General features: G+C 36.1%; 2 protein-coding genes and 1 long non-coding RNA gene across 3 annotated transcripts; 1 reads left to right on the top strand and 2 right to left on the bottom strand.

Annotated features, from left to right (window-relative positions):
• Positions 1 to 2,042: 2,042 nt before the first annotated feature.
• On the bottom strand, positions 2,043 to 5,917 carry LOC141437967 (secretory phospholipase A2 receptor-like). The gene is made up of 5 exons (XM_074101577.1): positions 5,780 to 5,917; positions 5,161 to 5,412; positions 4,245 to 4,445; positions 3,528 to 3,770; positions 2,043 to 2,634 (listed from the first exon to the last, which is right to left on the bottom strand). The coding sequence occupies exons 1-5, from the start codon at positions 5,832 to 5,834 to the stop codon at positions 2,429 to 2,431; spliced, it is 957 nt and encodes a 318-aa protein (XP_073957678.1). The 5' UTR covers positions 5,835 to 5,917; the 3' UTR covers positions 2,043 to 2,428.
• An 83-nt stretch (positions 5,918 to 6,000) lies between these two features.
• LOC141437969 (uncharacterized) lies at positions 6,001 to 7,451 on the top strand. Its single transcript, XR_012452438.1, has 2 exons — positions 6,001 to 6,055; positions 7,285 to 7,451. It is a non-coding gene; the product is annotated as an uncharacterized lncRNA (long non-coding RNA).
• Positions 7,097 to 11,005, bottom strand: LOC141437968 (secretory phospholipase A2 receptor-like). Its single transcript, XM_074101578.1, has 5 exons — positions 10,777 to 11,005; positions 10,432 to 10,683; positions 9,815 to 10,015; positions 8,952 to 9,194; positions 7,097 to 7,413 (listed from the first exon to the last, which is right to left on the bottom strand). The coding sequence occupies exons 1-5, from the start codon at positions 10,829 to 10,831 to the stop codon at positions 7,214 to 7,216; spliced, it is 951 nt and encodes a 316-aa protein (XP_073957679.1). The 5' UTR covers positions 10,832 to 11,005; the 3' UTR covers positions 7,097 to 7,213.
• Between the last annotated feature and the right edge of the window lie 1,634 nt (positions 11,006 to 12,639).

Below are 12,639 nucleotides of genomic sequence, written 5' to 3'. Positions count from 1 at the left end.
ATACATTTGTGATGCAAATTATGAGTACAAAAATGCCATTTTGTTAATATCCCGTACATATTCTACGAGTATACTGATATAGATATTATAGAATTTCTGGTGTACAATAAAGAGTCTTTGTATTGTATTGTATCCTTTCTTTATTTAAAAATATAATAATACCACAGACTTGATAGAAAATGATATACCCAAATAAATAATTGAACCCAAATCAGAGGGATGTGTTCATTTAAAACTCCTGACGGTTACCTATTAAGGAAAAGATTGTATGTACACGGTCTCTACCAATTACCGCCCATTTTGTTTGAAACAATATCGGATGTAGCCGCGAGCGAGGACAGCGGCCATCCCATCCCCTATCTAACTACCTTAAATTGTTCATGTACCTGGTTAAAGTTTTGATATTAGACATAGTTATATGTATGTTTAACTATAGTTTACGTACAACGTATAGTTTAAACATCACAAAATTTTAACCACTATTGAGAAGTTTCTAAGGAAAAATCGGAATTTTTTATTTTGTAATCTATTATTATTTGTCATAGAGTAAAACATTAATTTATGGTTGTCAGGAATATTTTAATTGTATTATATATAATATTGTTAACTGATAAAATGGTTAATTTTCTAGAAATCGTGCTCATGAAAGAATTTTCAGTTTGAAAAAGAGTAGGAGTTTATTTATTTATTTTAAGGATAATAAACTATTGTACATAATATATTTCAATGTAAGTTACAATAAAGTTTTACTCTATGTACAATCAACGACATTATCCACAGAGTACTGTGAAACTATAATCGGTTGTCAAACATCGGACTGCTGTACATTTAAACTCCCACTGCTGGGCACAGGCCTCCTCTCAGAATTAGAGGGTTTGGGCAGTAGTTCCCACGCGAGCCCAGTGCGGATTGGGAACTTCACGTTTCCTCACGATGTTTTCCTTCACCGTAAAGCTTAACTTAATTATATATCATATCGTTTAGAAACTAATAGTTACTGATTAGCTTTAGGCATTGCTTTGATGTTTATGCTTTTTTGAGACAATCTTTGTATTTATATTTTATTTATACAAAATTTATAAAGGTATATAAAGCTTTTAGAATAGAACTTAATTAAATGATTAGGGTATTAAATGTTTACTGGGCTGGCCATGTCTGCCGCATGCACCCGGAAAGATGGGCGCAGGTTACTACCCAGTGGGCGCCCCAAGATGGTCAACGGAGGCGCGGCAGACCGAGACGGAGGTGGCGGGACGACTTGGACGCATTCAGAAACGACTGGCAATACTTAGAAAATGGCTTATAAAAAAAATGTTTACTAGGTTTCTAGAATTACTTTTCTATATCTAGAGGTGGACAGGCGGAATATGTCTACATGGGTATAATGTTGGTTAAAGATAGTAAACAGTCAGCGCAGGGGCGCGCGTGGCCCGGCGTTGGTGCGGCACTGTCGGTAGACGCGCGTCTCTCTCCTCACAGAGCGCCTAGGAACTATATAACTTATTTTATTAATAAGTTGCGAACAGTCGTTTTACTATGGCATAGCCATTTGGCATAGTAGTTTCATAATTTTACACTTGATAATACTTTTCTTAGTGCAGATAGGTACCTAGAAACCTTTATAATATAGTTAATGTACAATTAACGTCTGATCTCATCGATAAGTACACAAGCAAATATTTCACGCTCATTAATTTCATTGGCTGCATGACTGTTATTGACAAAGTCACAATTTTATCGATGCACTCGCATCGTTGATTTTAAATGTGTTGCGTTTCCTGATATCGGCAGACGTCAGTGGACGTCACTTGCAGACTGACGACACTATCGGGGTCCGATGACAACTGACGTTAATTGCCATTAATGCGGGCACTCGTCTCACCTCTCGTGCATTAATTATACATAGAAGGACTGAAACGCAATCAAAACACCAATTAGGTCTCGCTGTCATTCAATATTCAACCTGTCATTGATTTACATGACATTTTCAGATCACATTATTGTATGAGATCTTAAAATAACAATATATTTAATAACGCCAGTTGAAAATAATTGAATTCGTTTTATTAAATTGCTTAAGATTAAGAGTGTTAAGTTACTACAGATAACCAATACTAAATCTCCGAAATAAGTGTGAGTTTCACTAAGTTACTATGTACAATACATACTCTTCATAGTTATGACTTTAGCCAATGTCTTTGGCATTCTTGACATTGGGCTGATTTCAGCCCGGTAATCATAGGGATGTGGCGTCTGGTTTAACATTGGTTATTGTTAAAGTAACATGGTGTAACTCACACTTACTTAAATGGAAATTTCACGAAAATTTGTGTCATTGATTATTGTAACTTGGTACAACTAGCGCTAAAAGTACCATTATTTGAATGTATGTAATTCTGGTTAAGTTTGTTTAACAATTGTGGTTCTATCACGGGGCAGGCGCTGGTGTCGTTAAATTGGCCGTGCACTCTTGGCACCCACGTTTTTCACACAAGAACATCGCAGGCATGTCACACCATGTCACCTTCAGGAAACCGGACCTTGAAATGGCGCCGCAGTGCTGCGGTTCTGTCGTGGATAAATCTTGTTTGATAGGACTCCACGATGAATAGCCGGCTTCATCGAGACTTTGACCTGCATGATACAATAATTTTGTATACGAGTACCTACCTACTTCTTTGCTTAAATCAAGTATTGTAATTTAATAATGTAAGTACCATACATATACATACAATTTTATTTTTGTTTTATTTGGGTAGGTTAATTTTAGATTTATTTGCGTACAATTTTATTTCATTTGATTTTGTATTGTTTTTGTTTTGTTTTATTTGAATTGGAATTTGGCATGTTATGTAATTTCTTATATGAAATAAATTAATCTCTATACATATATATCTAGATTGGTTCTCTATCGTTTGCCCGAATTTCATATGCCCGAATGTATCGTTTTCTAAAATTTTCATTTGCCATAGAGTAATTTATTTCTGAAATAGTATTTTCTTCAGAGTTGATATTAAACTAACCTAACCTAACCTACTGCATTCTATAATGATGACATTAAAAAAATGCCGAACGTTGGTAAGGCAAGTGAAATTCGGGCAATGGTGTCATCTTCTCAGATTCCGGTTTAATATACCCACTTTAAATAACTGTAATGTATAGATTTCTTAGAATCACTTTTTCATTAAAGTGGAGAAATAATTTTCGTGAGCTTGATACTCGTATATTATAGTGATGAAAACCGCTGGATGAAATGAACACATATAATAAGGCTACTTAAATTACAATCCAATCCGCACTGGGCCCGCGTGGGAACTATGGCCCAAGCCCTCTTGTTCTGAGAGGAGGCCTGTGCCCAGCAGTGGGACGTATATAGGCTGGGATGATGATGATGATGAAATTACATCATTTTCATTATTAAGCAATAAACTAAAGAGGACTCAAAATTAGACGACGTGGGTGGGGTCGTAATCTGACGTTACCGTTGAATTTAAAACGATTTTTTTTTATAATACAGGTAAACTTACCTTTGATCGTTCTATATTGAAAAGGGAACATAAGATCGCTAAACCCAACGTATAATATGTTGGGATCAGGCGAACGGCTGTTGATATGTTCGCCAAGGAAACTGGTCACGACGCTAGCTTCTTGCACAGAGTTAATAATAACAAGGTGTCCTTGCTCCGCTTGGCAGACCAGGTAGGCATCATGCCAGTTTAAGGGCTCAGAATGGTACTTATAGCATTTCCCATTGGCATTCAAGCGATATCCTGAATACAAAGAATGGTTAAAATATCAACTAACATATTTCCTTGCTATTCTGCAACCAAACGCGTAAGACAGGTACATCTTAAGACAGATACAGCGTGTGTTAGAAGGAATTCGTACAGAGTTTGAAACGCATTGGGTTTCAACATAATTATGTTGACTTATATAAATGAGACCTGGGTCTGTAAGAAAACTTATGTGTCACACGAACATAGTCGTAGTCGCGGAGAAGCAATATAATTGTAAAGTACATTGATATGGAATAAAAGTAAAACGTCATTATAATTTCGTATGGCTTTTCAAACATGACGTTATAGTGACAAGGTACAAAAGTGATCACTTATTTATGACGTTGACGTAAGTCCACTGTTGGACATAGGCCTCCCCAACTAGACTACAGTAATCTACATAAGCGTATTTAGAAAATTTTATGGTTCTGTTAGCTTTGTAAATATAGGTTTATACAAGTGTCTTACCTAAATCAAAAGAATAGCACTCCTCAGAGTATTCCGTCTCGTTGCCCAGTATTTTGCACACAAATGGATAAATGTCATCACATGGTCTATCATCAAAAAGCCCTTCACGTGTCATCACAACACAGTTCTCGCTATTATTTACATAATTAGGGCTACCTTCTGCCCAAAGGAGTTCCAATATTGTACCTCTAATGGGGTAACCTACAACATTAACAAATTATAAACAGGATACTTCGTGACAGGCTTGATGGAAATATATACTGAGCGGCAAAAAATCTGGCCCTCAAATGTGTGCAGAAATAGGTAATTTTGTATGCAGAGTGGACCAAATGTTGTGCCGCTGAGTATAGAATTATTATTCTTCTGTTTCTGTAAAGTAACCAAGTGTTTTAGAAGAGACAAGGTATTGCCTCTTACTGTTTAAGACACTTGGAATCGCAATTGTTTTCACCACTTCTTTTTGTCACACGGCATAAGACGAGGGTAGAAAAAGATGGTGAATGCGATCGCAAACCTCAGCGCATTAGACAATACGGCCTATAGTTGACGTTACAGTCTTGCTTGCGATTGGCTCATTCAGTTATTTAACCAATCACAAACATGACGCAAATGTTAATGTTGTCGGACGAACCTCACGATAGTGGCGCCAAATTGGCCTGTCACTAGAAACCCTTATTTATTCAAGTACATCTTCATAAAATAACATAATAAATATTATGTGGACGAGGTGACATTGTATAAATGTAAATTAACCCCCTAAGACCCCGCGTACAAAATTTTGAACTTCATGTCTAATCAAATGTCAACTTTTCTTGATTGCCATTAAGTTTAAAATTCTTGCATTAAACATTTGACGCGAAGTTACAGGAGGAAGCAAAGATTAATCCTTTCATTTTTTAAGTAAAAATAGACATACCTTGCAGAGTGACGTATTCTCCATGCGCAAATTGGTCATGTACCCCAATAAAAATGGCAGTAAAGTGGGCTTTCATGTTGCTTATCAATAATTTGAGGTTATCCATCTCTTCTAAGGAATGTGGCACGAGAAGGTTAGTTCCTTCTGCTTCGCAAATTTGACGAGCTTGAGCCCAATTAGTCGCCAAATCGTGAAGTCGATAGAAAGTTTTAAACGCTTGTGCCCACATGTAGTCGTTGCGAAATGTCTGAGCTAATAATAAAGCACTATTTTACCATTGCTTAAAATAAATATTTCATAACATACAAAATATCCTTCTTCTTGGCTCTTTGCCGGCAATATTTTTTCCAAAATGATTTATTTATACCAATTGCTTTCTATGTATGAACGATTGTTTTTCTGAAACTGTAAACTATATATGGATGGATATATTTCAGGACTAGCTTGTAGAACTCGGTTAGGTTAGGTCTGTTAGTTTTATAACAATTATGAAGTACTTAAGGTAAAAGAAAATAATATTAAACAGTCCTGAAGAATCCTAACCCCTTATTTGGGAAATCATTCATTCAGGAAAAATATTTTCGGCAAAAAATGAGACTTAGATGAGAAATAGACTAACCATTCGTAAAGTAAACTGCATTGATCATGACCCATATTGACAGTAGCCGAAACATTGAGATAACGTTGAGTTTTTTTTAAATATTAGTTACCTACATTATACACGTTCAATCTAAATATTTAATTCGGGTTAACTAAAAAAAATATCGCTGCAGGTTCCATCAAAAATAATCCAATCTATGTATTTCATGCTAATTTAACTTTATCGTAAGTGGTACTTAATGGAAAGGTAATCAGAAATAGTACCTTTTTGTGTGACATTTGCCAATCAACATAGGTATGAATAAAAAGTAAAAAAAAAAGTTTTTTTGTTATCTTTTTTTTGCTATAATCGTATTATTGTTAGGTGGAATATTATTACGGATATAGTTACACATTTTGTCTTGAAAATTAAATACGATGTTATTTTTGTTTTGCACTGATTCTGATTGATTTTCATGGAAAAGCCAATCACACCCATGCTAAGTTAAGGTGGTTGTCTACCGGCGAGGCGAGACGAGACGAGGCGAGATGAGAATTGAAATTTGTATGCATTCTCGCGCGCCCGCCGCGAGCCGCCGCGGGCCGCCGCGGGCGCTGCCATACAAATTTCAATTCTTGTCTCGCCTCGCCGGTGGAAAATCATCATTAAAACCATCAGCCAAATATGTGGTCTACCACCCTAAAGTTGATAATCGTTTGGATGTCACAAAACAATAATGTCAATAGACGTGTCTGTCAACTTCAAAGTTCCACTTTAGCGACATATTCATTTGATAGGAACTTGTTTAAAAATTGATAGACCACTTACTAGACATATATTTCTTGTGGATCCCGGGGTTTCACAGTTGAACATTATTTTGCTTAGAATCCATCCACATTTATTGGCTAAGGTAGATAATTCTAAATAAGTTTTTCAAAAAATATCATTTACAAGATTATTTTCATTATTTTATTTATTTTTATTGGATTTCTTTATTGGTGACTAGTAGGTATAGCATTATTGCATTGTTATTCTAACTACATAATCCGGCCCTGATTATTGTCTTAAAGATTCTCCCGGCTTAAAAAATAAATAAAAATTGTTTCTTGCCAAAAAAAGTTGGTTATATTATTACTTATGTAGTTTATTAGTTTCGAAATGTAACTGTTTAATTTCAAATTTATTTCACGACTGAATCGATATTATTTTTTTCTTACAAGATGGCCTTATTCATTTTTAAGGCACCTTTAACTACTTGCATCGTAATAAAACGAACATTGTTATCAGCAAAGGAATGATTATTATGCTCTCGAATTAACTTGTTGGCAATCAAAAAGGATTGAAATAGAAAACTGATTATGTTTTGTATTTTTTTAATGCCACCTGGTTAAGAAGCACATGTTGTTCGAAAACTTTAAAATCAAATGCCATTTAGTTATGTAATTCTGGTTAAGTTTTTTGGCAAAGATTTATTTACGGCTTCGTGGTGTTCAACTTTGCGGCGCATTCTTGACATCCAGGTTTTTCACAAAGGAACATTGCAGGCATGTCGCACCAGGTCACCTTCAGGAAACCTGTGCGTGAAATAGCGCCGCAGTGCTGGGGCTCGTCCGTCGTCAGATCCTGCTTGAGGGGGCTCCAAGATGCGTATCCAGCCTCCTCGAGCGACTGACCTGAACAGTATTTGTGGAAAATAAATGGCCATTCTAAAATTTCGCTTTCATTTACATTCATTATTCTTATAGTTGAAGAGCCCAAGAGGGGATTTTCCGTTTTATTCAAGCGCGTCAGAAACCCATATAGGGAGAATCCTTGCACCCTGTAATGTACCTCCAACATATATATACTTTTTGTTCTTGCACGAAAGTAGGACCAGGGATCGATTTCTGGTTTTTTACTGAAGCTTATTTTCACAGTAGTGTTTTTTCAATCAGAATCCACACAGATACAGTGTTGACGGAGTTCCGCTCAAGCGGAGCTCCTACTTTTGTGTAGTTTTGGCCAATGTGAACTTAACAAACCTAAACCTACCTATGTTTCCGTGTCGATTAAAATTGGGAAAAAACGCGATTGTGAAAATGAGATTGTATGCTTACTTAAGTATTGAAATTTGTGAATGAGTTTCAAAAGAAGATTCTATATTCTGTATGAGAAACCAGTTTGGAAAACAGAATTATTTTTCTTCATTAATAAATAATTCTGTTTTCTAAACTGGATTCGACCCTTTGGTTTCCAAAGTGGCCGAAGGGCTCTTTACGACCACCCCCACCAACCAATCCGTCAGATTAATACCTCTCGGTTATCAGATAGACGTAAGGCGTTTACTCTATGAATTTATGATGCGCTCGAGTATTGCCATGTGGCTATTTTTTTACATTTTTGAAAACTTGCACACGCACTCCTTCCCATAAAAAGGGGAATTACTTAATTATAAACTTGTTTTCATTTTTAAACCTAATCTTCACAATCCAATAGGTCCCTATTACGCTTCAGTAACTACAGATTTAGCATACTCGCCGCCTCTACTATTAAATACCCCACCCATGAATTCTACTATCCTATCCTATTAATAAATTTAAAAGTTTGGATGTTTAGATATTTTAATTCCATTGCGCTAAAAAAGCTTGTCTGGTTTGGATGGAATTTGGCACACTGACAATCAGTCAATCCTATAATACAATCCTAGATTAACACATAGGATACAAATAATTAATCAAAGTAAATTAACCAATTAATTTAATTGTTGAGTTTGTATTTTCGATAAATTGACCAATCAATCAATGTCAATTGAATTTTACTATAGGTGTAGTTTTTATTTTTTCTAAGTACCTAGACACAAATATACAATACGTTAATTATAATAACCTAACCAAGAAAAAGTTGGAAAACCCAGACGATGTCACTTCAAAGTTCAATATCTCAAAAACGGCTGATCCGATTTTGACAAAACATGTCCAAGAACTATTTAGCAATAGACCTGCAAATAAACCTGCTTTCACCCGTTTAAGATACACAGACAGACACAGGGTTCACCCTTTTAAGGGGTAAAAATAGGTGGTCAAAGACAGACACACAGCGGTCAAACTTATAACACCCCTCTTTTTGCGTCAGGGGTTAAAAATAGGTGGTCAAAATGTTTATAGACTGAATGGAATAGCTTACGAGTACCTACGAAAATATTTTTTATGACTAAATTATATAAATTACTTGCCATGAATAGTTCTGTACTGGTAAGGGAACATCAGATCACTGAACCCGACGTACAATATGTTAGGATCAGGTGACCGGCTCGTTATATGTTCTCCAAGGAAACTGGTCACTATACTAGCTTCTTGCACAGAGTTGATTATAACAAGGTTCCCTTGCTCCGCTTGACAGACCAAGTAGGCGTCATGCCAGGACAATGGCTCCACGTGGTATTTGTAGCATTTGCCGTTAGCATTCAAATGATACCCTTAAATAAAGATTCAATAAATTCTATCCATAAAGTATGTCACACCAATTTTGCCCATTTTTAGGGCCCACCCCCTTTGTCAACGCTATTTCTATGAAAATTGCAATTTTTTTGTTCTTGTGTCACAAACCGCCTGAGCCAAAATGTAGCTCATCTGTTTTATATGCAACTTTAATGTAACCCATGATGCATTTTTTGCGAATTCCCATGATAATTTAGTAATATACCTGGGTGACGGAGCTCCGCTCGGGCTAAAACTCAGTAACCAGCGTTTTCCCAAAGATAAGACCAAGCTAGATCGATTTTTCATCTCCGAAAACCCCTACATACCAAATTTCATCGAAATCGTTGGAGCCGTTTCCGAGATTCTGACTACAATATATATAATATACGCAAGAATTGCTCATTTAAAGGTATTAGATTCTGGCATTTGAATTCAACTGCCGAATATAATGGTTTAATTACGCATGCGAAGCTGCGGATAAAGTTTAGTTACATAATGCTTCTATGATTTAGAAGTATAAGCGTCTAATATTTTGGCAAGCACAATGCTTGTTTATAATAATAATAACTACAATACTGTTTATAATAATAATAATAATAACACAACCACTTCTTACCTAAATCAAAAGAATAACAATCTTCAGAATATTCTGTCTCATTGCCGAAAACTTTGCAAACAAATGGATAGATATCATCACACGGTCGATCATCGAGAAGCCCCTCTCTTGTCATGACAACGCAACTTTCATTATTATTCAGATTATCAGGACTGCCTTCTGCCCATAGGAGTTCTAATATTGTATCTTTGATCGGGTAACCTACATGACAAAGAAATAGTCAGTTACATGGTCAGTGTCCTACTCCTAATATATCCGAAGTGTTTTTCATTGGGATTTTGATTCATTATGGAGTTACCTCTTTGACTTCGTATAATTAAAACATGGACCAATGCTTGGAATCATTTGTAACCACAATAAAAAAAACTGGATACTTCACAGGAGTGCTCTATCATAGTAATGTCAAAAGTCAAAACGAACTATTATCTGCTGAAATATTCTGGAATATGCTAGTACTCGTGTAGGATATAATTTGATTTATCTGGTGAAATACAGGAAATAATTTAACACAGTATTTCAAAAAGGTTTAAAAGTATATTTAGTTTAAAAAATCGGGAAATTGAAATAATGGAATATATGAGCCAGTTTTTAAATCTTACACTCACGAGTAACCATACCTTTGACAGTGACGTACTCTCCATGAGCGAATTGGTCGTGCACCCCAATGAAAATAGCGGTAAAGTGTGCTTTCATATTACTAATCAACAATTTCAGATTTTCCACCTCTGTCAATGAACTGGGTATAAGAAGAGTACTTCCTTCAGCTTCGCATATTTTACGCGCTTGGCCCCAGTCAGTAGCTATATCATTAAGACGATAGAATGTTTTAAATGACTCTGCCCATAGATAGTCATTGCGAAATGTCTGCGCTAAAAATAATTAAGTAACTACATGTAAATTAAGTGATTACAAATCGATAAAAATAAAGCTCCTGTAGTTTATTTTAGATCAATAATACTTACCATTTGTGGAATAAAAAATATTACATATTATTAATTTTGCTAGCAGTAATGACATAGTAATATTAATTCTTCATAACAACAATGCAACAACTTATTTTTAAATACATAAAAGAGCTTGTGCATTTGATGGTCACATTCTGAATTTAATTTATTTTTGCCAATCAAATCATGAGTTGATCAAGCGTCACGCGATAAGCAAAAGCAGCTGTGTATTTAGATTGAATGCTTCGTATTCAATCACAAGCACTCAGTAAGTGAGACCCAGATTCAATTGGCTGGTATCCGGTTCCACTCGATCGCATTCTCAGATAGCAATATCGCGGTATCGGTATCAGCTATACATCTCTCGATCAAGGCCGTGTAGGCCGAATCCGCGTCGGCCGCCCGCCTCACTTAGTCCTTCCTACACGCTTATTTGAATCTCCTTTCTAAGCGACTTCCTTTTCTGTGAGTGTCAGGTAATTATCTGTGTGGCATTCCAATTTTCCGATCGAACGGTTAATTCAGTTTAAATCTCTTCGTATAATAGCTTTAGGACTGCCGAGCTGCCTAATCCCAGTCCCACGGAATCAGTCCCATAGTCGGGAACCTTCAATAGGTGCAAATACATACTTAGTATAGAATCGGTTTTCCTTAGATTAATCTGTCATGTCTTCTTTATTTTATACCTTTAAACGAGCTTAAACGAGTTTTAATATTTAGGGGATCTCGGAAACGGCTCCAAAAATTTCTATGAAATTTGGTAAGTATATAGGGGTTTTCGGGGATGACAAATCGATCTAGCTTGGCCTTAAGCAGCGTTTCCACCAGAGATGTGCGAGGATGTCTTGCGAGGAATATGTTTCCTTAATCAATAGGAACGCTTCATTTACCTCGCCTCGCTCCGCTCAGCTGTTTCCACCAGAGATGTGCTGTGCGAGGATGTGTAAATGAAGCGTTCCTATTGGTCAATGAAAAACACATCCCTCGCAACACATCCTCGCACATTATGAAACGCTGCTTTATCTCTGGGAAAACGCTTATTATCGAGTTTTAGCCCGAGCAACGCTCGGTCGCCCAGGTACTGAATAATTAAAGCTTATACACACACACACAAATATCACGCCTGTATTCCCAAATGGGGTAGACAGAGCACACGAAACGTTACCGCTTCGGAGCCACTTTTAGCAATTCTACAACTTAAACATAAGTTTCAATACACAAGTCGAATTTAGAAAATTCTAATATTCAAATATATGCAAGCACTACTACGTAGTAAGATTATATTATTAAACAATGCACCCTATATATCTACCTACCTATATCTTTACCACGTAAGTGTACATGTAAATTGTATGCTGTAAATGCGTTTGCATAAATGTTTAATTAAGCTTAAAATTAAATCTGTTCTAAATTAGGTTACGATGAGACCCCAATTCCATCTCCATTGAAACTGATCGTCGTTTCAGTAAATAAAGTTCGATGCCAACTCATCAGGCGCAGGGGCGGGATCTGATAAAAGTTGTCGGAACTTTCTTTTGCGATATCGCCACCTCCGTCATGTAAATTGGACAAGTTGCGGCTAAAGCTGGTGCTTGTTTCATTGGTAAATATAGATTAGCTCTTAATCTGGCCACTTTTCGTACTAAATTATATCCGGATGAACGGAAGGTTTGGTCCACTTTGGGGGTTGGGGCAGCTGGGTCAAGCCTCAAACAACGCTACATAACTAATACGTCTAAATAGGTATATATTTTCGTCTTTGAAATTTCACATTTTCGTAAGACTATTAGTTAAGATAGCGTTTAAGTAAGATTGACTGCGTTTGACGTTTATGAAGCAACTTTTATCCTTCGATCTAAATAAGTTTTTAGATCAAATTGA

Source organism: Choristoneura fumiferana, chromosome 18 (genome assembly GCF_025370935.1).
Source record: "Choristoneura fumiferana chromosome 18, NRCan_CFum_1, whole genome shotgun sequence".
In the NCBI taxonomy this organism is placed as follows: domain Eukaryota; kingdom Metazoa; phylum Arthropoda; class Insecta; order Lepidoptera; family Tortricidae; genus Choristoneura; species Choristoneura fumiferana.
The sequence above is the reverse complement of the archived record's forward strand: the minus strand, read 5'-3'. Positions and strand labels throughout refer to the sequence as shown.